Below are 26,417 nucleotides of genomic sequence, written 5' to 3'. Positions count from 1 at the left end.
CGGGATGGCAGGGAATTGCTTCCAGGACTCCTGGGCTTCCAGCTTGGCCTGGGGCTGCTTTCCTGGGGCAGTGGGATGAGAGGCTGGGCTTTGAGGAAACTTGGGAGCGCAGGATGCTGGTGTGCTCTCCTGCAAAAGCTCTGGGTGATCTTGGACTAGTCTGTCCACTCCACACCCCTGTTCCTAGAGCAGAAAGTGGCCAGAAGTGGGAACATTAACTTTCTCTCCTGCATGGACCAGACTGGGGCCCACTTCTCTCCCTTTTCCAGCCTTGGTCTGGGAACCCAATGTCAGAGCTGGGAGGGCCCTTAGAGCCTGGGAGGTCAGGCTGGGTCTTAGAACATGGAATGTCAGAGTAGGGAGGATCCTAAAATACAGAATGTTGAGCTGGGAGGCCCTTAGAGACATAAAATATCAAAGCTGGGAGGGATCTCAGAACACAGAATGTCAGAAGGAGGAGCCATTAGAACATGGGATGTCAGAGCTGGGAGGGGCCTTAGACACGAAGGCCAGAGCTGGGAGGCCTTGGAACAAAGATCTCAGAACTGGGAGAGACCCTGGAACAGAATGTTGGGGCTGGAGGCTTGAACTTAAAGATCATCCACTGCAGCCATCTCCCTGACAAGAAGAGGTTAATGACTTATCCAGAGTCACACAGCTAGCTATGATGTGGCTCTTCCTTTCCTTCTCCTTCCCAAAGGGAAGTGAGAGGTGGGAGGGACCAGGACCCAGGCTGCACCTTCCTTCCTCAAGCTGGGAGGCTGAAAAAGCAGAAGTAAGTAGGGCCCAAAGCTCCCCTGCTGACACCTCTCCACCATGCAGGCCTCCACAGATGTCCTGGACGAGAGAGACTGCCTCTGTACCCAGAAGGTAAGAGCCCAGGGGGAGAGGGGAGGCTGGTGTTCAGGGTGGGTGAGTCTGGCCCAAAGTCCCTGGAGGCTCCTCGCCATGGCCCGGGCTGGATCCCTAGGGGACACTATAAGAGCATTGGCAGCTGATGCGCTCTCCCCAACACTTCTTGCTGTGGTCCACTGGCTGGGCGGCTGGGGAGGGTCCCAGGGCTCACACAGGAGGTTTGGGCTGGTAGAGTGGGAAGCCCTAACCTGCCCCGGGAGGGGGCGCACCGTGGGCGGACAGGATGTGACTCCAGCCTCGGCTGTAATCTCTCCCACCTGCTTCCCAGAGCCACAGCCCCAGTTCTGTCTTCCTGGCACCTGGAGCCTGTTCTCTGCCCCTGAGCCGGCTCCATGGGCCCCAGGGCTGGCCCGGCGGTTGTCGCCCCCTGTCTGTTCCAGTCCCATCTTAACCATTCTTCAGCCCCTAATGGGAGGAGGCTCTGAAGGCAAAGTTTGGGTGGGCCGGGTGAGGGGTGTTCCTGAGCCCCCAGGGCCCACAGGGTCTGACCAGGGTCCCTGAGTCCTTCATTTAACATATGGGGAATTGGGACCTGAGGGCAAGTGACTTGTTCAAGATCATCCCGCAGTGAGCTACAGAGCCAGGATTTGGAACCTGATCCACTTCTGCAGACCCATCGAGCCTGGGGCAGTTCTAGCCTATGGGATCCCACGTGTGTCCGTGGGCGGTTCTGTGTGGGGACTGGGGACAGGAGGAGGGCCTAGGGCGCAGTGAGCATCTTCTCTGGCCTCGGGATGAGCTGCAGGGCAGCTTTGCTTGTGTACCCAGCGCCAGTCTGGCCCGAGGCCAGACCTGCTCAAGACCGGCCCTCAAGCTCGCACCAGGTTCGCCCTTTCAGGCTGGTCGTCAGGCATTCTGTCCAATCTCCTCAGCTCAGAAAGGACTGGTCGGAAGTGGGGGACATGGCGGACCCTTAGGGACTCGAGTTAGCTAGGGAGAAGGTGGCAGCTGATGGGAGTGTCCCCTTTACCTGGTGCCTGACTCCAAGGAGTGTGAGGCCCTTTTTCAGATATTGTCTCATCCAATCCTCCAGAACCGGCCTGGGAGGCGGTTGCTACTGTCCCCATTTAGAGATGTGAAGGCTGAGGCTGAGTGGGTTTGCGGTTTGCTCAGGGCCAGGACCTCAGGAAGTGCTGAGGCAGAATCTGAACTCCAGGTCTCAGAGAAGAGCGGTTGCAGAGGATTTGAACCCGGCTCCTTGGACCCCGCCCTTGTGCATCCCCGCGTGGCCTGACTTGGTTCTGGGGTGCTTCCCGAAGGCACCGCCCCCGGGGACAGGGGCTGGCTGAGGTGACACCGGCTTCAGGCCACGGGGAGGGGCGCAGACCAGGCAGGCCGAGCTTCCGTGTTTCAAAGCGGCTCCGGGGAGGGAAGGGGGCGAGCCCAGCGCGGGGAAACCACAGGCAGGGGCTGATTGGCGCCGGGTTCGGCCTAGGCTGGCCCGGCCCCCCGCCCCGACATCCGCCCGCCAGCCGGGCTCCCCGAGGGCAGCGGCCCCGCAGGCCCACCACCTGCCATGGTGCCGGCCCCAGCAAGTGGATGGAGCGCAGCCGGTGGGATGGGAGGATGGAGCGGGACCCTAAGCTGCCCCGCTTCCGGGCCTTGTTCAGCCTCTGGCTGCCCAGGAAGCAGCGGGCAAGGCCTGCCGGGGCCCCGGGGCCCGCTCTGGGCCCCAGCCTGAGCCAGGACACGGTTAGTGATGGCCAGGGGCAGGGGGGAGATGCTCCGGGAGGGGAGGCTAGGGAGGGAAGGAGGCTGGGGAGGGAAGGGAGGCCGGGAGGGAGGCTGGGGAAGGAGGCTGGGAGGGAGGGCTTCCTTTCCTTCTAGCTTGGAGTCATCATCCCTCTTGTAGAACAGGTGTTCTTGGGGAAGCTGTGAGTGAATGTCCTGTGGCAGGGCACACCCGGCGCTTCTTGCTTATGCCCGGCCCCGACAGGGTCAGCAGGACCAGCTCCTTGGGGCTCCGGCTCCAGCCTGGGTCTCGGCCGGGGCGATGCCCGCTGTAGGTGGCAGAGAGGCTGGGGACAGACGGGGCCGCAAGGGGGAGATGTACTCTGTAAACCTGAGAGGACTTAGGGGAGCTACGGGGGGTCTGGGGAGGGTCTGGGGACCTTTGGCCTGGGGGGGATGTTGAGGGGAGAACTGAAACCCACTGTGGGCAGAAGCTCTGAGACTGGGGATGGGCTTGGGCCCAGGCAAGCAGCCTGGCTCGGTGCGTTCCCCACCGCAGTGAGGGCCCTTGCCCCCCGAAGGCTTCCTTCCTGTGGGGAGGCTGGCAGCGAGGCAGGCGTGTCCCCCGTTTCAGCAGGGCCCCGAGAGCTCCCTGTGCCCCTGGGCCGGTGAGAACCGCTCCTCCCCCAGCCAAGACTCAAGGCCCTTGGGGAGAGCTGACGGAGGCTTCTCACAGCAGATAGAGTGGGTGTGAGGCAAGGAGGTCAGAGGGGAACCTCACTTCCTATTGTGGCCAAAACAAAAGCCGCCCGGCCCCTTCCTCTCCCTGCCCTTCCCCCTCCCAGGGAGAAGGCCGAGCAGAGCCGCAGGGGCCGGGGTCGCATCTGTGGGGTCCCCCTCCCCCTCCTCGGACCCCCCTTCCTGGGCCCCAGCTGGGAGCTGACTCCATGCCAGGGCGCTGAAGCTCTGGGGACTGGTACTGGCCGTGCACGAGAGGCCCAGGCAACTGGCAGACGGGTGGTGCCCGTGTTGGCCGGCAGCCTCCCCGTGTTGTGCCAATGAAACAAGGGCTCCCAACTGTTACCTTTGCTGGTGCCCAAGTTAGTGGGGGGAGGGAGTGAGAGACACCGCTCCCACCCAGCTTCCTCTCCTTGGCAGCCGGCGTTGTTGAACAAGGGTCTCTGCCAGGCAACCACCTGGCAGCGCCCACCTGAGCTACCGTGAGCGGCCTGAGAGGGTTCCCGGGGAAAATGCTGCCGGGAGTCAGGAGAGTGTGTGACTTCGGGGACACCTGCTCTTCTGTGGGCCTCGGCTTCTTCTCTGTAACCTCAGGCAGTGGAGTTAGAGGCTCTCGGGACTCCCAGCCCTAAATCTGCCATTCTGTGATCCTAAATAGTCATCCTTCCCAGCTCTGACCTCCCGGGTTCTAAGGGCCCTCCCAGCTCTGACCTCCCGGGTTCTAAGGGCCCTCCCAGCTCTGACCTCCCGGGTTCTAAGGGTCCTCCCAGCTCTGACATTCTGGGTTCTAAGGGCCCTCCCAGCTCTGACCTCCCGGTTCAGGGCCCTCCAGTCTGACATCCATGTTCTAGGTCCTCCCAGCTCTGACCTCCCGGGTTCTAAGGGCCCTCCCAGCTCTGACATCCCGGGTTCTAAGGGCCCTCCCAGCTCTGACATTCTGGGTTCTAAGGGTCCTCCCAGCTCTGACATCCCATGTTCTAAGGGCCCTCCCAGCTCTGACCTCCTGGGTTCTAAGGGTCCTCCCAGCTCTGACATTCTGGGTTCTAAGGGTCCTCCCAGCTCTGACATCCCATGTTCTAAGGGCCCTCCCAGCTCTGACCTCCTGGGTTCTAAGGGTCCTCCCAGCTCTGACATTCTGGGTTCTAAGGGTCCTCCCAGCTCTGACATCCCATGTTCTAAGGGCCCTCCCTGCTCTGACCTCCCGGGTTCTAAGGGCCCTTCCAGCTCTGACCTCCCGGCTTCTGGAGCCCTTTCAGTCCTGACATTCTATTTTCTGAGATCTTGCCTAGGTATAACACTCTCTGGTTCTGAGGAGATACCTGATCTCCCCAAGGACTGGACCTTGTGGAAACGGGCTTGGGACGATGGAGCCCTGCCCGTTGGTTATTCCCAGAGCCCCTGCCTGCCCCTTCCTCCCATCCTACACCAGCTCCATTCGGCAGCACCTCGTTCTCTCCCCCAGCAGGATGAAGGCGTTGTCAAAGAGATCTCTATCACGCACCACGTCAAGGAGGGCTCAGAAAAGGCCGACCCCTCGCAGTTTGAGCTCCTCAAGGTCCTGGGCCAGGGCTCCTTTGGCAAGGTGAGTGTGGTGACTGGGGGAGGACGTGGCTCGGAAGCTGTGGCCACTGGGTGCTCGCGGTGTCTGAGAGCTGGAGCCGGGAGGGGGGTGGTCTGCAGCAGGCATTGGACCAGACACCTGCCCCTATTGCAACCCTTCTCTACCCCCGGCCTGTTCTTTCCTCCCTTTCCTGTCTTGATGCTCTTCTCCCATGTTCCTTAGGTCTTTCTGGTGAGGAAGATCCCAGCCAGACATGCGGCACCTCTATGCCAGGTAGCTGGAGAAGCAACCCTGAAGGTGAGGGCGGGGGGTCCATGGGGGGCCCTGAAGAGATAGGGCCCATCCCAGAGAGGCTTAGGGACACAGAGTGAGTGAGCAGAGAGATAAGGGGGGGTGGGGCCTCGAACGCCAGGGCCAGAAGGAGCCACCATCCCGTGTTCTTTTTTTTTAATGGAGAGATGGGTGGGGTTAAGGAGGATGCTGAGGGTCACCCAGCGAGTACCTGTCAAATGTCTGAGGCTGAATTTGAACTCCGAACAGCCACTTAGCTGCCCTTCCACATTCTTGCAAAGAATAATGTAGAATTCCAAAATGTCAGAGCCAAAAGATAATTTTCAATGAACTAGCTTGGCAAATTGCCTTCTCAGTCCTCTCCATCCCTCCATATCCATCACAGCTTCCTCTGGTCACACCCCCACCACCCATTTACCCTGCTTCCAGGCTCGCCCTCCTGCCTTCCTCCCTCTGGCTTCTCCATAGCTCACAGCTGGGGGGGAGCCGTCCCCTCACTGGCAACACGTTCTCTGAGCCGTTCCACGCTGTCTCTTGGGAACGCCGCACTCTCGCCAAACCAGCCTGTTTGCCATCCCCCCGCACTGCCCACCCCGCTCCCTCCCAGCCTCGTTCCTGAATGCTCAACGTCCCCAGCCTGTCTCTTGCTCCCTTCGAGCTCCGCTCACGGACCAGCTCCTCTCAGCATCCTTTCCCCAGTACCCCCGTTACTAACAACGCACAGCCCCGAAATCTGCAATTGTTTTGTAAATCTCCCATATTTGTTTTTTCTGTAAATATATCGTATCATCTCCCTTCATTTCCCCAGTGGTCTGACTGAACTCCTGAGAGCAGGGACCAATTTCCTCTCTGTCTCTGTATCCCTAGTGCCTGACAGAGAACCTGGAAGCAACCAGTGCTTAGTGAACTACTTGTTGGGTGATCAATAATGGGTTAGAAGGTAGACCTTAGGACATAGAATGTGAGAATATGGAGGTTAGAATGGGACAGACCTTAGGACATAAAATGTCAAAACTGTCTGCCTTAGAACCCTGGAGGTCAGAGCCGGGAGGGCCCTTAGAACCTGGGATTTTTGAGGTGGGAAGGGCCTGAAGACAGAGACTTATCAGAGCCAGGGCAGGACATCAAATGTCCAGACTGGGAGGAACTTTACCACATAAAATCCAGGACCATGTGTACAGTGTTTCAGCTGAAGGGACCTTAGGGTAGTTTAGTCTGCCCCTTTCATTTTGTGTTCTGAGCTGTGTTAAAAGGATGACCGCTGGTCCGTGAAGGAAGGGAGAGTGGTCCAATTTCATCTTGTTGTTCTGGGAGATGTGATGAGATCCTGATGGAGGCTGTGGCTGTAGGACTGGGAAGAAGGTGGGGTGTGGGAGGCTTAATAAAAGCTGCCTCTTTGGAGCCGGAGCCCCTGATTCCAAGGACCTGACAGCGGGCTGGCTCTAGGACATGGATTCTTAATGGATTACAAGGGGGTTATAGGTAGATTCCAGGGATGCCAAGAACTTGGATGGGGAGAAATGGCAGCTTCATTTTTACTCATCTCTAGCCAAAATGTAGTATTTCCTTTAGTCCTTTAAGACTATGACGCTAAGAAGTGTCTGGAGGTTTCACTGAGCTGCCAGAGAGCTCCATTAACACAAAAAATATTGAGAACACCTGCTCTAAGATGTTGGAGGTCTGCAAGATGTCTGGGTTTCAAATCTAGGTCACATGGCGTGATTCCATAGACAGGAAAATTGGTCTAGGAAGGGAGAGGTTTTTTTCCCTCTGAGACAATTGGGGTTAAGTGACTTGCCCAGGGTCACCCAGCCAGGAAGTGTTAAGTGTCTGAGGCAGATTTGAACTCAGGTCCTCCTGACTTCAGGGCAGGTGCTCTCTCCACTGCGTCCCCTAGCTGCCCCAAGGAAGGGAGCTCTCGAGCTCGGTGGGGGATGTGCTGCAGGTGTTGGGGGTATCTGGGGGGATTTCCTGTGGGCTGGAGCTTAGTAAGGACAGAGGGCCTCGGAGATCTGACCCAACTCCTCTCCCACTGTCCGGTCTTCTTGTAACTCCACGGATGGCCACAGTTTGAGGGGTAGGGAGGTAACAGAAGGAGGAGGAAGAGAAGCAGAAGATGGGGTGGAGGAAAAAGGAGGAGGAAGATTTCTAGAGGGAAAAAACAGTGAAGGAGAAAGCAGTGGGGCCGGAGCCAAGGAGGTCTCCAAGAGCAGTAATGGGTTGGCTAACGTGTCTCAGTTTCTGACAGCACCGAGAAGTCAAGGAGCCTGTGGCCAAGCAGAGGCCGGAGGGTTTGTCTCAGGACGTCCTAGAGATGGCTGTCGGTGCCATCTGGGTGGGGGCAGAGGTCAGTGTTCAGGAAAAGACGGCAGCAGAGGCAAGGAGTGAGACTGGATCCGTTCATTCAGCAGCGTGTACAAAGTGCCCCCGGGTGCCTAGGCTAGAGCCCAGCATCCCAAGAAGGAGAGGTTCCTTTGGGAAGGATGTATGTAGATCAGTGAATCCAAAATATGGTGCAAGTCGTTTTCTGCAGGACGAAGGCAGGGCAAGGTCATGAAAAAGTTGGTGGAAAAGGTGGCCCCTGAGCCGTCCCCTGTAGGAAGCCAAAGAGGCAGAAGGAAGATAGGGAGGAAGGAATGTCGTAACTAGGACATAGAAGCCGGCCCGTTTGGCTGGAACCTAGACTGGATAAAGGGCCGGGGAGGTGAGAACAGTAGTGCTGAAGGGAAGCAGTGGAGAAAGGGAGCCCCCTGCGCCTGGGGAGCTGGGGTTAGGAAGCCGCTCCCAGTGTCTGAGTTGAAAGGCAGAGGGGAGAAGGGCTGACCAGGGTCAGTGCTAAGGAGAGGAGGGACAGGGTACACGGGAGGGAAACGCTGCTGTGAGCCGCAACCTTCCGGTTCCTGGGAAGAGCACATGGAGTGACTGGGTCTCTCTTTACCTCCCTGACAGTTCGGGATCGAGTCAGGACCAAGATGGAAAGGGACATTCTAGCTGACGTCAACCATCCGTTTGTGGTGAAGCTTCACTATGGTGAGCGCCCCTGCACCACTGCCCTGGGGGATCCCAGGGGCCGCGGGGGCCCTCCTGAGTGTATCTGGTGTGTGTGTGAGACGCAGGCCGTGTTTAATCAGTCCTTGGCTGCCTTGGGAGACGGGACAACTTAACTTCCACCCCAAGCAAGGACGCAGTTCTCCCCACATATCTCTGTCTCTGCCTCCTGGGGCCAGGCTGGCTCCTTCCTCGAAAAAGAAAGAAAAATTGTCCCATCTTCCACTCCTCATTCAATGGTGATTTCCTTGAGGGGAGGAACTGGATTTTACCTCTTTTTGAATCCTCAGAGCTTATTTATTACCCGGCACATAGTAGGTGCTTAATCAGTGTTTGTTGCCTGCCCTCCTCCTTCCAAAGAGATTTTCTTGATTGTCACTACGCCCAGCCTGGCCCCGTGGGCACTGCCCGGGCCTTTTGGCCAGAGGGCGGCTGCGGATACTCACCTCTGAGTCCTCCGTGGCCGTCAGGCCAAGGGGCAGTGGGAGGAGCGGGAGCCGGGCTTGCAGCCCCTGACACCTGTTCCCTTGCCTCAGCCTTCCAGACGGAGGGGAAGCTCTACCTCATCTTGGACTTCCTCCGGGGAGGAGACCTCTTCACACGCCTTTCCAAGGAGGTGAGTCTAGCCCCGGGGCTCCGGCAGTTCTGCCCCAGAGGCATAGCCCCTGAGCTGGCATCTTCAAGCCTTGGTCAGGCTCATGAGGAAGGAAGAAGAGGTGTTAAGGAAATGCCCAGGGGAGCTCAGCTGTAAATGGCCAGGCCCCCGGAAGAGTGCCCTGAAGTGCTCCCAAGAAACCTCCCAAGAAGCTGCTCCCAAAAATGATTGTGTCCCGGAGACTGGGAGGGGGGCAAAGAGGGACGTGGCCCCCATGAGGGAAAGGCGGGCTGGCCCTCTCCTCCTGCCCCAGAGCTCTCCTGACCTTGGGTCTCAGAGAATCTGGGCGTTGTGGGTAATGGAGCTCACTGACTTTGTCCATCCCAGGTCATGTTCACGGAAGAAGATGTGAAGTTCTACTTGGCTGAGCTGGCTCTGGGCCTGGATCACCTGCACAAGCTGGGGATCATTTACCGAGACCTCAAACCCGAGAAGTATGTGTGGAATGACTGAGGGTGGGAGAGGGCACTTCTTGGGAGCACTGGGCTCCAGACTTGAGCCAGAAGGTGATCATAGGGCTTCCAGATGGCCCCTAGATACCCTCTTCCTTAGCTGGTCACCAGCACAGTGCCTGAAATTCCTCATTAATGAGCCATTCCTTTGGACTAACCGTTGCCCTGCCCAGACTCTTCTTTTTTTTTTTTTTTTTTTTTTTTTAATGGGAAGAGTTCAGTATGCAGTAATGAAAAGAGCCTGAGACAGGGGCTTGAATTCTTCTTTAGCTTTGTCATTAATTTGCTGTGGGACCCCAAGCAAGTATCATAATCTTTCTGGTTCTTAGGTTTTTTTTTCTTGTTAAAATTAAAGTGGGTTAATCTTTGTCTAATCTTTGTCCTATAACTTTTTTCTTTTTGACTGGGGCAATGAGGGTTAAGTGACTTGCCCAGGTTCACACAGCCAGGAAGTGTTAAGTGTCTGAGCCCAGATTTGAACTCAGATCCTCCCAACTTCAGGGCTAGTGCTCTATCCACTGCACCACTTAGCTGCAGTGGTGTCTTCTAATAGCCCCTTCTATTAATATATATAAATATAAATTTTTAATGTATTCAAATGTACTTCTGGGAGGAGTATATCATGGAATACTTTGGGTACTTAAATGCTTATTGATAATAATTAAGGAATTATAAGTCATTGACACCTTAGGTTGAATTAGTGTATCTTCTTAGGCAATAAGGCAAAAAAGCCCCAGAGGAGCATAGAGTGATAATTGGAAAGGATCTCCAACATTCTCTAGTTTAACCCCTTCATTTTACTGAATCTCAGATGAAATAAGTTGCCCAAATCCTACAGGTAGTAAAAGGTAGAGGTGAGATTTGAAGCTGAGTCTTGTAGTTGTATCCAACTCTTCATGATACTGTTTGTTTGTTTGTTTTTGTCAAAGATACTGGAGTAGTTTGCCATTTTTTCCCTTCACCTCATTTTGCAGATTAGGAAACAGAGTAAGTGGTTTGTCCAGCATCCTTTAGCTCTTTAAGTATCTAATAAAGCCAGATTTGCACTAAGTCCTGAACCTGAGTCACTACCGTTCTAAATCCATCAGAGAACGATAACTGATTTGGGAAGTAAAAAGGAAAGGTGATTTAGGATACAAAAAGGAGGAGCGCAGGAAGCAGGGAGCTGGACAGCTTAGCTCCTTCTTATTGAGAGGCGAGAGCAAAGGAGACTGGGAGTGGCAAGTGACTGATGCCCCTCCTCCCTCCTGCATCCTTCAAGGAACCTCCGAGCTGCTAGACTGAGGATGAGTTGAGTGTGCTCCTCATCCTGTTGAGTTTTAGGGATCCCCAGACACATTATATTTAGTTTTCATCTTCATGCTGAAGTTGAGCAAGATGCTTCTCTCCTTTTCCCCTCCCGCTGCCTTCAAAGAACTTACTAGTGCGGTAACCTACATCCCAGGTCATTGAACATTAAAGCAAAGCATTTGATGAAATCCAAGTGGGAAAGGGCTTGGTGCCGACTGAAGAGATCAGGGCAGCTCCCTGGAAGAGGTGGAGTTGGGCAGCAACTCAAGGGAGAGAGGAGCAGCTTGAAAAAAATCCCTTGAATGGGGAGTCCTGAGTAGTCCAGTCCAACGGGAGTAAAAACTAGATTAAGAAGCCTTGCTAGAGATATAGAGAGAATAGTGATGCTCAAATCAGAGGACCTGCTCCCAGTTCTGATCTTACTGTGTGCTCCTGGAGCTCCTTTGTCCTCAGTTTCCCTATCTGTAAAAGGAGGGGGATGGCTAATGCAGACATTTGTCTTAAATTTGAAAGACCATATGATGGAATTATCATTGATTTTGTTTTTCTGCTTTCTCAATGAGTGGAGGAGGGAAAGATGTAGGATATTTTCAATTCCAATTGAAAATATAATAAAATTGGTTCCTGGAGCTCCCATCATCTCCCTGGTCCTCAGTTTTCTTATCTGTAAAAAGAGAGAAATGGTTAATGCAGACATTTGTCTTAATATTTGTTTTTAAGACCATATGGAGTCATCATTGATTTTGTTTTTCTGCTTTCTCAATGAGTGGAGGAAGGAAAGGTGTGGGAATTGAAAATATAATAAAATTGGCTCCTGGAACTCCCTTCCTCTCCCTGGTCCTCAGTTTCCTTGTCTGTAAAAGGAGGGGGGTGGCTGATGCAGACATTTATTTTATAAGATCATATGTAGTCATCATTGGTTTTGTTTTTCTGCCTTTCCAATGAGTGGAGGAAGAAGAGCTTTAGGAATTGAAAACATAATAAAGTTGAATTTAGGATCTTGAAAGAAAATAAAAGTAAGGTAAAAATAAGAACATTCAATAAAACTAATTTTGGAGGGGAGGCACTTTGAGTTAAGTAACTTGTCCAGTGTCACACAGTTCATAAGTATCCGAGGCCAGACTTGAACTCAGGAACTCCTTGATTCTAGGACTGGTGCTCTATCTATTATATCACCTAGCTGCCCCAAAATAACGTTTAAAAAAAATCAAAATACCTTCATGACATCTGAGGTTTCTTCTAGCTGGAGCTCTGTGATCTAGGAGATACCACTGGGGCTGGGGCAGCGGGGTTGGTACAATTCAGGGTTCCTGAATCCAGGTACTGACTTCTTCTCCTCTCTCCCACCCTTTCCTACAGCATTCTTCTGGATGAAGAAGGACACATCAAACTCACAGGTAAGTGGCCCCGATTTTGACCCAGCAGGGGACGTCGCTCTGGGATGATGGGAAGGTTTCACTGATCCTCAGCTCTCCTGCCTCTCCTGGGCTGCAGATTTTGGCCTGAGCAAGGAGGCCATCGACCATGAGAAGAAAGCCTATTCCTTCTGTGGGACGGTGGAGTACATGGCCCCCGAAGTTGTCAACCGACAAGGCCACACGCACAGCGCTGACTGGTGGTCCTATGGGGTGCTGATGGTGAGAGAGCCAGGCTGTGGGATGCCTTCATAGAATGTGGGGTAGAAAGGGCCACAGAACATCAGCCAGTAGAGCTTCCAGGACCCCAAAGGATCACCCGGCCCAGGGGTACCCAACTGGGCCACGTCCCCAAGGGCGAAAACAACATTTTCATTTGAATTTTTTGAACTGCAAAATTCTGTTTAAATAGATTTATACAACCTGGTGCTGCTACAGATGTTTAAACAAGAATCCAGTTAATCTCTTCATTTTATTTTTTATGTGCAGAATAAATTCTGGAATTTATTTCCCCCAATTCCCCAGTAACTAGGAGGTATTTTCTTTTCTTTTCTTTCTTTATTTTTAGTACACATGGCTTTATGAATCATGTGGAAGGAGAAAACTCAGAACAAGAGGGAAAAAACCATAGGAGAGGGGGAAAAAAAACACAAAAAAGAAGTGAACACAGCACATGTGGATTTACATTCAATATCCATAGTTCTTTTTCTGGATTCAGATGGCATTTTCTATCCAGTGTTTATTGGGAATGCCCTGGATTGACTAGGAAGGATGGGAATGAATACTGAAAACTAAGAAGTATGAAAGATAAAACCTTTTATCTGTCATATAAATATGTTTATAGATATGTATATATATAGAGAGAATTTTTTTGGGCAGAAAAAAAGATCAAGAAGTTCTAAACTTATTTTACTTTTTAAATAATAATGATAATGGCTTGCATTTATATAGCGCAATAAGGTTTGCAATATATGTTAACTCATTTGATCCCTACAATATCCATTGGGGAAAAATAGGTGCCATGTGGCTAGAGCACTGGGACTGGAGCCAGGAGGACTCCTTCCTGAGCTCAAATCTGGCCTCAGGCAGTTACCAGGTGTGACCCTGGGCAAGTCACTTCACCCTGTCTGCCTCAGTTTCCTTATCTGTCAAATGAAGGTAACAATAGCACCTACCTCCCAGGGTTATTGTGAAGATTAATTGTAAATTGCTGAGCACAGTGCCTGACACATAGGAGGCTCTCAGTGTTTGTTTTTGTTGTCATTATTGTCCACATTTTACAGATGGGGCCCAAAAAGCTTGTGACTAGTTTAAGTATCTGAGCCAGGCCTTGTCTTGTCCAGTGCTCTGTCCACTGTGCAGCCCAGCCTTAGTTTGTTTTGGTATCTTTTGGGGTTTTTTTATTTATACTACTTCTATTTCTAAATCAGTCCTTCTTCCTTTCTCCGCCCAGTGAGCTACCCCTTCTAACAGAAAAATAAGGAGAAAAAGAAGGGGCAGGCGATAAGATAATCAGCAAAACTAACCACCAGATCAACCGAGTCCCTCAGTGTGTGCCGTGTTCTGTGCCCATAGCCCTAGTCCTCCCACCCCCACGCCCTATTGTAAAAATGAAAAGAGGGAGATGCATTTTCTCATTGCAAAGTTCCTCCTTTTAAAAAGGAGAAAAATGAGCATTAGGAATGACTTTTCCAAGGTCAAACAGAGGCAAAAAAAAGCAAAAAAAAATGCTGCCTGAGGGTTCTGGGAGCTGCCCCAGAGGTCAGGAAGCTGGGGAGGAAGTGTTGCCAGCCCTAAGCAGGAGGTCCCGCAGTGGCTAGGACTTGAGTGGCCTGTGTGTGTGTGTGTGTGTGTGTGTGTGTGTGTGAGAGAGAGACAGACAGGAGGTGATGAAAAGCAGAAAGCTGAGCCCCCGCCTTGGACATTAAGTCCAGAGGCTGGAAATGGGGGCAAGGGTCCTTGGGGAGGGACCACCAAGAAGGGCAAGAATTTCTTGAATGCGGGGAATGACTAGGGTGGGTGGATATGAAGTGGGAACCCAAGGTCTGGCACCAGTGTGAATGTGTCCCTTGTTCTCTACAGTTTGAGATGCTGACGGGCTCCCTGCCCTTCCAGGGGAAAGACCGGAAGGAGACCATGACACTGATTCTCAAGTGAGCATCCCCCAGGACATAGAGACTGTCCAAGCTAGGAGCAACTTTAGAACATGGGAGGTCAGAACTGGAAGGGCATGAAAACTTAGACTGTCAGAGCTGGGAGGGCCCTTAGAACCCTGGAGGTCAGAGCTGGGAGGGCCCTTAGAACCCGGGAGGTCAGAGCCAGGAGGGCCCTTAGAGCCCAGGATGTCAGAGCTGGGAGGAAATTTCACAGGTTACTTAGTCCAACCTTTTCTTTACACATAAATAGCGAGGTTAAGTAGCTTCTGCATGGTGAGTTAATGGCCCTTGTGGCTCCTGACAGTCCATGTCGGGCCCTTCCCTCCCCCCTCCCTGCCCTTCCTCCTCAGGGGTCCCCGGGGCCTCCCCTCCCCTCCCCCGCCACTCCGAGAGTCAGCCGGTCCCAGGCCAGAGGAAGGGCCAGCGGCCCAGGAGGCCCAGACTGACCAGCCCCAGGCCCAGGGACTCCTCCCACCCCAGGCCTGATGATGTCCTGTCGTTTGTTCCAGGGCAAAGCTGGGCATGCCCCAGTTTCTGAGCACTGAAGCACAAAGCCTCCTTCGAGCTCTGTTCAAGCGGAATCCTGCCAACAGGCTGGGTAATGTCCTCGCCCTGGGGGGCCGTGGCGGGGGGGCACTTTGCAGCTGTGGGGAATGGGGTCCTGTGCAGGCCAGGCCAGGTCAGAGCCCGCCCCTGCCTGCCTGAAAGGCGGCCTTTGTCCCTTGTGCCAGGAGAAGACAATGGCGGGCGGTGGGCTTGCACTGGGCTCAAACGGGGGGCCTGGGGCGCAGAACCATCCCCGCCCTCCACCGGCCTGGCTCCTGCCCTCACCGCTGAGGCCTTTGCTCAGATGGTTCTAGGACCACGGCATGTCCAACCTTCAAAACAGCAGCAATAATAACAAGACTGGTCCCAGGACTGGTTCAGTTGTCACAAAAGATGAGAAGAATGACACTTTATACAATGTTTTAGACTTGGCAGAGCACTTTGCATTCCCAGCCCCAGGAGGGGAAAGGTGGTGCTATCATTGCACCCCTTTTATAGATAGGGAAACTGAGGCTCAGATATGTTAACTGACCTGCACAGGGTCACACGACTAACTAGCCACTGTCTCACTGAACTCAGGATTCCAAGTCCATCACTCTGACCCTAAGGTCCAGCTCCCTGGTCCGGCCCCCTCATTTGCCGGCTGAGTCAGTAGAGGCCACAGTAAAGATGCTCGAGACCACCCTGTTAGGATGGGACTGGAACCCAAGGCTTCTGACTGCCAAGTCCCGGGGCTTTGCTACCCTCCAGATTTGGCTCTTATCTAGGGCGAGAGGGATCTTGCCCAGGCTGGAGAAAGGCAGCCGGGGGAGAGGAGGGGAGGGACCTCTGGGCAGTGAGCTCAGGAAGTCTCGAGGCCGGGAGGCTGGCTCAGCCACTCACCTCCGCTGTGCACTGGGAGCAGTCGCTTCACCTGTCCGGTCTTCAGTTTCCCCGTTTTAAAAAATCCAATGATGAGTTCTAACAGGGTGGCCTGTGGGCTGAGCCCAGTAAGGTGTTGAGAGAGAGTGGGGAGGAAGGTGGGCTTCCAGGCCCGGGGGCTGCCAGTTAAAGGCGCGGGGGCAGGAGATCAAGGACAGAGTTCCAAGAACCCTGGGAAGGCTGGTTTGACCAAAGTAAAGAGCTTGGGCAATGTGAAGCCACCTTAGAAGAAGAGCCACGCCAGACTGGAAAGGGCCTTGAATGCCCCCTCCGGCCCTGATCCGCACTCGGCGGCTGGTCCTCAGAGAGACCAGGGCCCATCACTGGCCCGTCATGTGCTTGAAGCTCTCACGGCCCCTGGGACTCAGCAGAAGTGATGTAGCCTTCGGGGGGCTGGCCATGCATTGGCCCCAGATGGAGGAGATGCCCTTCAAGGGCTAACGAGGGTCTTATTTCAGGCTCTGGCACTGATGGGGCTGAAGAGATCAAGAGGCATATCTTCTACTCCACCATAGACTGGAACGTGAGTTGCCCCTCACTGTCTCACCCGGACTTCCCCCCCTCCTCCATGGTGCACTCCCTGGCCCTGACTGTCTTCCCTGTACTGCCCCAGGAAAGTTGGGGGTGGGAAGTAGGCAGGAGAGAAAAAAGATTTCCACCCAGTCAAGTCCCCGGAGGCTCCTGGTGCCTCCCCCACTGCTCACCCTCCCACAGGCCACAGATTTAAAGCCCTTTCCTCTTCATTGCTTCCTGGGGCCGTTGGTGGGGGGGGGGGGCTCTGGGGAAGATCATCCCAACCAGCACCCCCAGCCCAGCCTGGGGCTTCCTCTCTCTCACGACAGGGGCCCTGGAGCTCGGGGAAGAGCTGGTCTCTATGGCCCCTGGGACCCTGCCCGGCCCTGGGCCGGAAGATGGCCCTGGAGCCCCTGGCTCTTGGTGCCCACCCGGGCAGAACAAGGTGCTCCTGGAGGCTGGCTCCAGGCCATCTCCCTCAGCCTCTGAGTCGCAGGCCTAGGAACACCTGTGACCGCAGGGGCTTGAGAGGCCGCTGGTCATTTCCAGAGGAGGAAATTGAGGCAGAAGGGACTGGGCCTTGGGGGAGGGGACGCCGTCCTCCCTGTGCTTGGGGGGTGGGGGTCCGAGGCCACCTGCGAGGCTGGGACTGTGTTTCCAGAAACTGTTTCGTCGCGAGATCAAACCTCCCTTCAAGCCTGCCGTGGCCCAGCCCGATGACACCTTCTACTTTGACACGGAGTTCACTTCCCGGACACCCAGGGGTAGGTGAATGATCACAGCATCGGTCAGTGGGGACACAGTTTGTGGGTGCCTACTATGCGCCTGGCACTTGGTGACCTGGACAGTCCCGCCCTCGGGGAGGCTGTTGGGTGAGGAGTAGCTGTACGCAGTATATACGTAGGAGAGAAGCAGCTGGGTGGTGCGGTGGGCAGAGCACTGGCCCTGGAGTCAGGAGGAGCTGAGTTCAAATCCGGCCTCAGACTCTTAGCACTTCCCAGCTGTGTGACTCTGGGCAAGTCACTTAACCCCGATTGCCTCAAAAAAAAAAATCCCATCTACTGTACATTAGAGAGACACCAAAGTGGTGTGAGTGGAGCTGGCAACAAAGGCCTCGTGTAGAAGGGAGCCTTTGGACCGAGTCCCTTCTCCCCCAGAGGCCCGGACCCCAGGACTGGGAGGGAGAGGGAAGGGGAAGAGGGACCCCTGAGGAAGCCACATAGATTATGTTACTGTGAAGAACAGGAGACCTGGAGAGGGCAGAGGGCACTAGCCCTGCTGGGCCGGGGTTCTGATCCATGTCTGCCATGTAATACTGTGTGACCTTAGTCAAGTCACTGGTGGTCTCAGTTTCTGGTTTTGTAAAATGAAGATGTGACACAGATTCCTCTTCGTTCTGAATCTATCATCCTGACACTTATCAGCTTTGGATCTTGGATGTCATTTAATATCTCTCTTTGGGCCTCAGTTTCCTCATCTTAAAATGAAGGGGCTGGGATCCCTCCTCACTTTAATAATCTAGATTCTAAGGTCATGGGATCATAGATGTAGATCTGGAAGAGGCTTTCAAGGTCATATAGATCAGGAATTTTTAACTTTTTTGTATGTACTGCATCCCTTTGGCCATCTGAAAACGCCCCTTCTCAGATCCATGTTTCAAAACGCATAAAAGAAATACATAGATTTACCCCCCCCCAAAAAAAATTAGTTGAAATAATTATCAGGTTGTTTTTTTTTTTTTTTTAATAACAATTTTGTGGGCCTCAGGTAAAGAATTCCTGATGTAGGCCCACTCTCCTCCTATTTTATATATGAGGAAACTGAGGCCCAAGGAAAACTGACTTGCCCAGAATCACTCAGCTAAGAGTCAAAGTTCAGCTTTTTTCCTTCCTCTCTCCTGCATTCCATACTTCGTTCGTCTCCCATTGTGCTATCTAAAATCCCTCCAAACCACCTAACCCCCATCCCAGTTCTGTGAATCTGAACCAGCATCGGGCAGTCCGGTGACTTACCTGCTGAATGGAGCAGCCTGGGGAAGAAGGGGTCACTGTAGGGAGGGGCTAGTCAGGGCCTGGTGTATTTTGGAGGAAATGAGACATAAATAGGTGTGGGAGTGTCTACCCATCCCAGCTTCCAGGTGACAGCGGGGCATTGGTCTGGTGATGGGAATGTAGCTTTCTTTCCCTGTTGAGGAGCCCATGTCCCGCTTTCTCCTAAGTCCAGATTCATTCTCTTTTAAAATAAAATATCCCTATATTTAGAAGAACTACACATATTTAACTTATATCAGATTGCTTGCTGTTGGTGGGGGGGAGGAGGAAGGAGGAAAGGGAGAAAAATTTGAAACACAAGATTTTGCAAAGGTTAATGTTACCCCTGCCTTTTTTTTTTTTTTTTTACTGATGCATAATAGATTCTGCTCCAGCCTTTTATTTTACTCTGTATGTATCATTCTATTTTAAATGTGTTTCTGGTAAATAACATATTGTAAAATTCTGGCTTTTAATCCAATCTGCTCTCCACTTCGATTTTATGGGAAAGTTCATCCCATTCACTTTCCGAGTTAAAATTACTAACTCTGTATTTCCTACTATCTTATTTTCCCAAAATTCTACTTTTCTTTTTCCTTTCCCCCTTTACCTCCTCACCAGTGCTTTGCTTCTGATTATTACCTGCCTCAATCTGCTTCCCCTGTTACATTCCTCCCGCTTTCTCATCCCTTTCTCCATTTACTTCTGTTCTCTCTCCTGTTAGCCTCTCCTTTTCTTTCCCCTTTCTCTCCTACTCACCTGCAGAGTAAGACAAGTTTTTATATCAAACTAAGTATGTCTGATATTTTCTCTTTGAGCCAAATCCGATGAGACTAAAGTTCACACAATGCTCATCCCTCTCAAAAGGTGAATGTAAAAGCTATCTTTGCATGTATTTGGAAAAATAAAATATTCTTTAAAAAATTTTAAACTATTAAAATTTCTCCTTTTTATGAACTTAACCATTAAGAGAGACAAAAATTTCACTTTTTTTTAAAAAAGAAGAGGATGGATGAGAAATCACAAACTTATAGTTTTTGGTAAAGAAATAGTACATTCTTAAAGGACAGAAGGAAGAAAGAAAGAAGAAAAAGGAAGGAGAGAAAGAAAAAAGAAAGGAAAGGAGAAAGAAAGAAAAGAGGAAGAAAAGAAAGGATGGAAGAGAGAAGAAAAGACATTGTTTCATTTGTGGCTCCTTCTGGACTTCATTTGTGCTTTTAAAAAATGTTTTGTTAATGTTTTCATTTCTTTTTTTAAATGAAAATATTTTAGTATCCAATTACATGCAAAGAAAAATTTAAACATTCTTTTTAAATAAAATTTTGAATTCCAAATTTTTCCCTTCCTCCTCCCTAAGACAATAAAGCAATTTGATATAGGTTATTATATATGTATAATCATGTAAAACATATTTCCATATTAGTCATCTCATTTCTTTTTCAAAATTTGAAAACATTTTTAAAAACATAAATATTTTACTTTATGTTTTAAAATGTTTTATTCTCTATTTAAAAAACACCACCAAGGAACTTTCCCACTGATTTCTTTCCCCCACGTGAGCCCTCCCTAGGAACAAAATATCAATTAAGCAGAGTAAACCAACACTTAATCCAGGTCAGATTATGTATGTCTCATTGCACACCTGTATCCCACCACCTTTCCATGAGATAATTCCCAGCCTCGTTTCCACACTGTGACCGATTCCTTGGGCTTGTTGCTTGCTATCTGGAAGGACAGAACCCCATAACTCATACTCCTTGAGGCTTTGCAGGTCTAAAGCATTTCCCCGTGTCCTCTTGTTTAAACCTCACTATCTTCTTGTGATAAAAACGATCTCCCTTTTCTAGTTAAGGAATCGGGCTCAGAGACCTTGAGTAATGGGCTAAGGTCACACAGCTTATAAATGACGAAGCTGGCTCTTTGGTTATTCCACTGTTACTCAATGGGCCCCAAGGGCTATCCCGAGCTGGGCCTATGTAATCTATGACTGGATGGTTTCTCCCTCCCAGACTCCCCGGGCATCCCCCCCAGCGCCGGGGCTCACCAGCTCTTCCGAGGCTTCAGCTTCGTGGCTACAGGCTTGATGGAAGATGATGGCAGGTCCAGAGCCCCAGGCCCCACTGCACTCGGTGGTCCAGGTAGGTGGCCAGAGGCTCCGGGCTGGATCAGAATGGGGTCCTGGTATAGTTGGGCCAGAACCAGGCCAGACTCCTTGCAGGGGCCATACCTAGAACATAAGTGACACCGGGCCCTTTCAGGGTGATGTTGTGAACGGTGGGCCCAGTTACAGTCTCAGAACTCGAGGAGACCCAAGGGCACGGCTTAGGGGAACCGGCAAGCATAGGGGCCGGAGGGCCGGCCTTGGAGGCAGTGTGACCTCTGACCTCTACTGGCTGTGGGCTCAGGGGCAGTTTGATCTCTCAGAGATGCAGGGCTGGGTTCCCCTTACTAACAACATCACAGTGAACTCTGATCAGGAGACTCCCTGGTCTTTGCTTAAGTACTTCTACTGGTGGAGAATTCACTCCCTCTTGGAGGCAGCCCCTTTTAAACCACCCTAAGTGTTAGGGCTGAGGAGAATCTGTGTAGCGACAATCCTTGTAATTCTGTCTGTTCGGGACTTTGTATTTATATTCATATTTGTCTGGCAGCCAGAGGCCTTCCTCCGAGGGAGATGGGGCCCCATCATTGTCCCATTTGCCAGATCAGGGGCTGGGATAGTGTCAGAAGCAGGCCTGGAATCCAGCTCTGGGGACCCCTGGTTCTTTCTGCTCCATCTCCCCTTGGATGTCAGTCTCTCTCCTAGAGAAGGCACTGCCCTGAGGCTGACGGCCGCACTGGCCCTGGGCCTGAACACCTGGAGCTCCCACCCCACACCAGGCCTAGGCCTTTCTCCTCTGGGGATGGTCCCATGTTCTTGAATGTGAATCCTGAAGGGGAGGGGGAAAGGGCACCCTGCCAAGGCTAGGGGAGAACCCCTGGAAGGACCCCTCTCTAACGTTTCCCTGCCCGCCCCCCAGCAACTTCATGGGAAGAGCTTGGTGTTCAGTGATGGCTACGTTGTGAAGGAGACCATCGGGGTTGGCTCTTACTCCGTGTGCAAGCGCTGTATCCACAAGGCCACCAACATGGAATATGCGGTCAAGGTAGGGATTGCCTCCCTGCCCCCAGTCCCCATGTCCCGGGGCTACCAGACTGCCGGATGTGCCTGAAGCTGGGAGTTAGTTTGGGGGTCACTCTCCCTTTAAAAGCCTGGGGATCTGTGGGCCTTGTACCTTTGGTGTTCCCATTACCCCTGTCCTGAAGGCCTCCCAATCTCCCCTCTTTCTTCCCTCAGGTCATCGACAAGAGCAAGAGGGACCCCTCAGAGGAGATTGAGATCCTTCTGCGCTATGGGCAACATCCCAATATCATCACCCTGAAAGATGTGAGTGGGGTGGGGAGGAAGCAGGGAGAGTCAAGGAGAAGGGGATCTGATGGCTTCCCACACCAGCTTGTTAAGCATGGCCCCCATTTTACAGATGAGGAAATTGAGGTTGTAAGAGGCTGGGACATATCCAAGGCTACAGTCACAATATGAATGGTGGAGCTACCAGCCTAGAGCCCTTTGTCCCTAGGGTCATACAGCCTGCCCTGTAACGGGCAGATCAGAGTGGTTCCTTACTTACGCCCAACATCCATTTGTTAATCCCCTTCCTGGCCCCACAACACCTCAATCAACATTGACTCCCCTCTTTCCTTTACCTTCCTGACCCAGCTCTCAGTACCCAGACAGCTGCTTTGTACATATTTGTTTGCCTGTTGTCTCCCCCAGTTAAATCATGAGCTCCTGTCTTGCCTCTTTTTGTACCCTTAGCACTTACTGTGTCTGGCACAAAGCAGGCACTTAATAAATGTTTATCAATAATTGTTGACTGAATTGGTCCCTTCCCGCCCTCACACTATCATCACAATCTTTGTTCAGGCCCTCAACATCTCCTGCCCGGATTATTAAAATCATCTCCTATGTGGCTTCCCTGCTCCCTGTCTCTACCACCCAGATGCCAGAACAACCCTCCTGATATAGAGGTTCAGTATTTAGAGAAAGCTTTGTCAAGTGCCCATTAATAAGAGAGCCCTGGCAAAATGGAGGCTGTTGAGCCCTCTCCTATGCCATGTGCAAGCTCGAGATCTGCAAGGTCTAGAATGTGACTGTATATAGTGGAGTCTCATGTTTGTAAGGAACATCTTGAAAGGATTTTCTGTTTGATTAACTTGATTATGTTTAATGGGCCGGAGGGGCTAGAGATAAAAAGACAAAAAAAAAAATTCCCTCTTTTTCAGATGAGTTTACGTTCTCATTGCATCTAAGACAAAAGTTTGACATATAAAAAAACTTAATCCTTTATTTATTTGTTTATTTATACAGAATTCTAACTAAACAATACCAAAAAATGCATACCTATGATGTTAACTTTAGTCCCTATTCAAGTTTGTGTAGGGAATTACTATTTCTGCCATTTAGGCTCTATGGGCTATAACCTGATTTTTATTGATAGGATAGAGATAGGGGTTGGACTGTTACTTTATGGGTAAAGGGAATTTCCAACCTGCCTTTTCCAATGCTACTCAACACCTCTCTAACTTGGAATCTTAGAGAGTGGCCTAGAACATTCAAAGAGACAGCATGAACCTAGATTTACCTGGTCTTGTGGCCAGCTCACTATCCGTTATGTCACACTCTCTCTCAAAAGGAAACAAAAAACAAAAAAATGCTTTTATATTAATTTTTTTCCAAATCTATCCCTGTATCACCCACCTATGAGGACATCCCACACAACCAAGATTATAAAAGAAAAACAATTTGGCAAAACCAATCCATTACTGATGGGGCCTGATGCTAAACAAGCATAGTCCTCCCCATTGCTCAGCAGAGGGAAGGAGGCGCAATTCTTCCTGGGAGCTGGATGTGATTGCCATAATTATGCAGAGTTCAGTCTGGGGTTTTCTCTTCTCTCTTTTTGCATTGTCGTAGTCATTGTATATATTGTTTTCTTGGTTCCATCTACCTCATTCTGCCTCACTTGCGGAACTCTTTCCAGGCCGTCCAGAGTTCCTCATTCATTTCTTACAGCACATATACTCCATCATAGCTCCATTGTTTCCGATTTCTTATCCAAGAAATTTAAGTTTGACCTTTAAGGCCCTTCTGCCTTTTCCAGCCGGATCTCCCAAGCCTTCCCTACCCTTGCGGTGTCACCCGGCCCACCTGGCTCCTTCTTGGTTTCCCGATCTTGTCCTGCCCCTTTCCCAACGCTTCCTTTGTTTTGCTGTGTGCCAGGAGCTCGTTCCTTTCTCACCTGTTGCCGCTGAAGTCCTGCTTCTCTTCAAGCCTCCATTGGGTGGCTTCCAATCCATGAAGCTCCCCCCGACCTCTCCTCTGACCTCTCACAGAAGATCTCCCCCTCTTTGGCTTTTTCTAAAACCTGGATCTCTCTCTGCCACCTCAGGTGTATGACGACGGCAAACACGTGTACCTGGTGACGGAGCTGATGCGAGGCGGGGAGCTCCTGGACAAGATCCTCCGGCAGAAGTTCTTCTCGGAACGCGAGGCGAGCTCTGTCCTGCACACGCTCTGCCGGACCATGGAGTACCTGCACTCCCAGGGGGTGAGTCAGCCCCAGGGGCCGGTGAGGGGTTGGGCGTGGTAGCCGGAGCTTGGGGCTGAGCTCAGCTCCCACCTGTGGCACTTAATCTCTCTGGCCTCTTGCGAACCTACTGTGTACATCATTCTCTCCCCCTCAAGCTGTCAGCCTTCAGAGGCCTCGATACACCAGCCCCACGTTTATTCCTCTTTGCTCCAAAGTTCCTTATTCATTTTTTCTTACTCCATCATCCCTCCAATGTTTCCAAGGCCTTAGTTTCCTGGTGGAGGACTTCTTTCCCTTCATCCCAGGGGGTAAAACTTGAAGAAAGAGGCAGATTTGGGGCTTGTAGGGGACATGTTATGTCACATCTGTGGCTCTCCTAAAGTAGCATGGGCTGCCTCAGGATGTGGCCATTTCTCTGTCTCTAGAGGCAGCCAGGTGCTCAGTGATAGAGCCTGGATCTAGCTTCAGAGACACAAGCTGGGAGAACTGAATCTCCACTTAACCTCTGTCTGCCCATTTTCCTTAACTGAAATGGGGATAAAAAGTACTCTACTTCCCAGGGTTGTGTGAGGATCAAATGAGACAATTTTTATAATGTGCTTTGTGGAATGTCTGACACAGAATAGTCACCCTTCCTTTTTTCCTTTCCACCCTTTTCTTCCTTCCCCTCCTCCTTCCTTCCTTTCTTCTTCCCTCCTTTTTTCCCTCCCTCCTTCCTTCTTTTCTTCTCTTCCTTCCTTCTTACTTCCTCCCTTCTTCCTTCTCTCCCTTCCTTCCCTTTCCTCCTTCCTTCTTCCCTCCTTTTTGCCCTTTCTCTTTCCCTCCTTTTTTCCTTCCCTTCCTTCTTTCCCTTCTTCTTCCTTCTTCCTTTCCTTCCCTACTTCCTTTTTTTTTTTGGCCTTATAAATCATGTTGAGAGAGAAAAATCAGAGCAAAAGGGAAAAACCATGGGAAAGATTTTAAAAAAATAACAACAGAAAAAAGAAGTAAACTTAGCATGTGCTGATTTACATTCAATCTCCTTAGTTTTTTTTTCTGGATGCAGATAACATTTTCTGTCCAAAATCTATTGGGATTGCTTTAGACTTCCTTCTCTATTCCCTTCCTTCCCTCCCCTCCTTCTGTCCTTTCTTCCTTTTATCTTTCCTTTCTTCCCTTCTTCCTTTCTTTCCTTCCTTTCCATTCCTTCCTTTTCTTCCTTCCTCTATAAACAGAGACTAAATAAGTACTTATTGGGGATAGTTGTGGATATGAAAGTTCCTGTATTAAGAAGTGGTTAGGCTAAATGACTTCTGAGGTGCCTCCTATTGCTAAGTGGTGAGATCTGACAAATCTCTGTTCATCTTAGAGTAGACACTTCTCAAAATGAGCCTCTCTTTCCCTTCCTCATCTATTATTTCATCTTTCTTTCCTGAGAGGTGAAAGGGTGGTCCCTTGGAAGGCCCTCCTAGTTCTTCAGGTCTGTGCTACTAAAGAATTCTGATGGTGGCTTCCTTTGATCCAGGCAGTAGACAAGTATGATTTATATGTCAGAGGAATTTAGAGTGGAATTTAGGCCTTAGAGACCTATCTAAAAATAGATACTGTGACGCAGAGTCTGGCCAAAGTCAGGCAGTTATTGTTAGTAGAAACCAAGATGGAAAAGATAGGTGGGATCTGGATTGTAAGGACTTTAAATGCCAGGCTGAGGAATTCTGTTTTATCTTGGAGCAGGGCTTCTTAAACTTTTCTACTCTCAGTCTCTTTTCTCCTGAGAAGTTTTTATATAATTCAGGTATGTAGGTATATAAAATAAAAATCAAATACTTGTTGATAATAAATCCTAAAAAATTTATTTTAAAACAATTCTTTGGTTTACATATAATTTTATTATTTATTAAACATGAAAGCAAATTTGCACATTAATGAGATGGATGTGCTTGTTTATTTTTACATAGTTAAATCTTTTTCTTTTTTTTTTTTTTTTTTTGCTGAGGCAATTGGGGTTAAGTGACTTGGCCAGGGTCACATAGCTAGGAAATGTTAAGTGGCTGAGGTCAGATTTGAATTCAGGTCCTACTGACTTCAGGGCTGGTGCTCTATCTACTGTACCACCTTGCAGCCCCTAAAAGTTAAATCCTGATGGAATATTTAATACTGCAGGCCATAGAGCATTCAGAAACCTTTTTACTGTTGCCAAATTTTTTGCAGTTACCAGACCCCAAATGGGATCTCAAGCCACAGTTTAAGAAGCCTAGGGGAAAAGATCTCCTGTGATTACTCTGGGGGAAAAAATCTATTGTATTTTTATTCCAAATTCTCTTTCTCCACCCTTCCTGGACATATGTATAGACATGTAAAATAAATTTCTGCATTAGTCATATCCTCCCTACCCCTCTAAAAAAGAAGAAAATAGGAAAAATATGCTTCAGTCTATACTCTGAGGCTATCCTCTCTGTTTCATCTTGAATTCTTTGCTTTGTGGCTGGTCACTATGTTGAGCAGAGTTACTAAGTCTTTCACAGTTGCAATGTTACTGTTTCTGGATAAATTGTTCTCCTGGTTCTGCTCCCTATACTTTGTATCAGTTCATATAAGCCTTTCCA

At 50.7% G+C, this 26,417-nt stretch overlaps 2 protein-coding genes across 2 annotated transcripts in view; one reads left to right on the top strand and one right to left on the bottom strand.

Annotated features, from left to right (window-relative positions):
- PRKD2 (protein kinase D2) overlaps positions 1 to 26,417 on the bottom strand; it is a 143,162-nt gene that overhangs the window by 74,932 nt on the left and 41,813 nt on the right. The gene's annotated exons all lie outside the window — the stretch shown is intronic.
- Positions 1 to 26,417, top strand: part of LOC100923157 (ribosomal protein S6 kinase alpha-1) — a 56,984-nt gene that overhangs the window by 20,090 nt on the left and 10,477 nt on the right. Inside the window, 19 exon segments of the mRNA XM_031963908.1 lie at positions 823 to 870; positions 4,790 to 4,906; positions 5,108 to 5,127; positions 5,129 to 5,158; positions 7,951 to 7,979; positions 8,126 to 8,206; positions 8,761 to 8,840; positions 9,207 to 9,313; positions 11,981 to 12,018; positions 12,116 to 12,258; positions 14,119 to 14,189; positions 14,702 to 14,790; positions 16,118 to 16,182; positions 16,834 to 16,936; positions 20,212 to 20,308; positions 20,310 to 20,340; positions 21,223 to 21,348; positions 21,540 to 21,629; positions 23,692 to 23,850. Coding sequence (XP_031819768.1) covers positions 823 to 870; positions 4,790 to 4,906; positions 5,108 to 5,127; positions 5,129 to 5,158; positions 7,951 to 7,979; positions 8,126 to 8,206; positions 8,761 to 8,840; positions 9,207 to 9,313; positions 11,981 to 12,018; positions 12,116 to 12,258; positions 14,119 to 14,189; positions 14,702 to 14,790; positions 16,118 to 16,182; positions 16,834 to 16,936; positions 20,212 to 20,308; positions 20,310 to 20,340; positions 21,223 to 21,348; positions 21,540 to 21,629; positions 23,692 to 23,850 — 1,524 coding nt within the window.

Source organism: Sarcophilus harrisii, chromosome 3 (assembly GCF_902635505.1).
Source record: "Sarcophilus harrisii chromosome 3, mSarHar1.11, whole genome shotgun sequence".
In the NCBI taxonomy this organism is placed as follows: domain Eukaryota; kingdom Metazoa; phylum Chordata; class Mammalia; order Dasyuromorphia; family Dasyuridae; genus Sarcophilus; species Sarcophilus harrisii.
The sequence above is the reverse complement of the archived record's forward strand: the minus strand, read 5'-3'. Positions and strand labels throughout refer to the sequence as shown.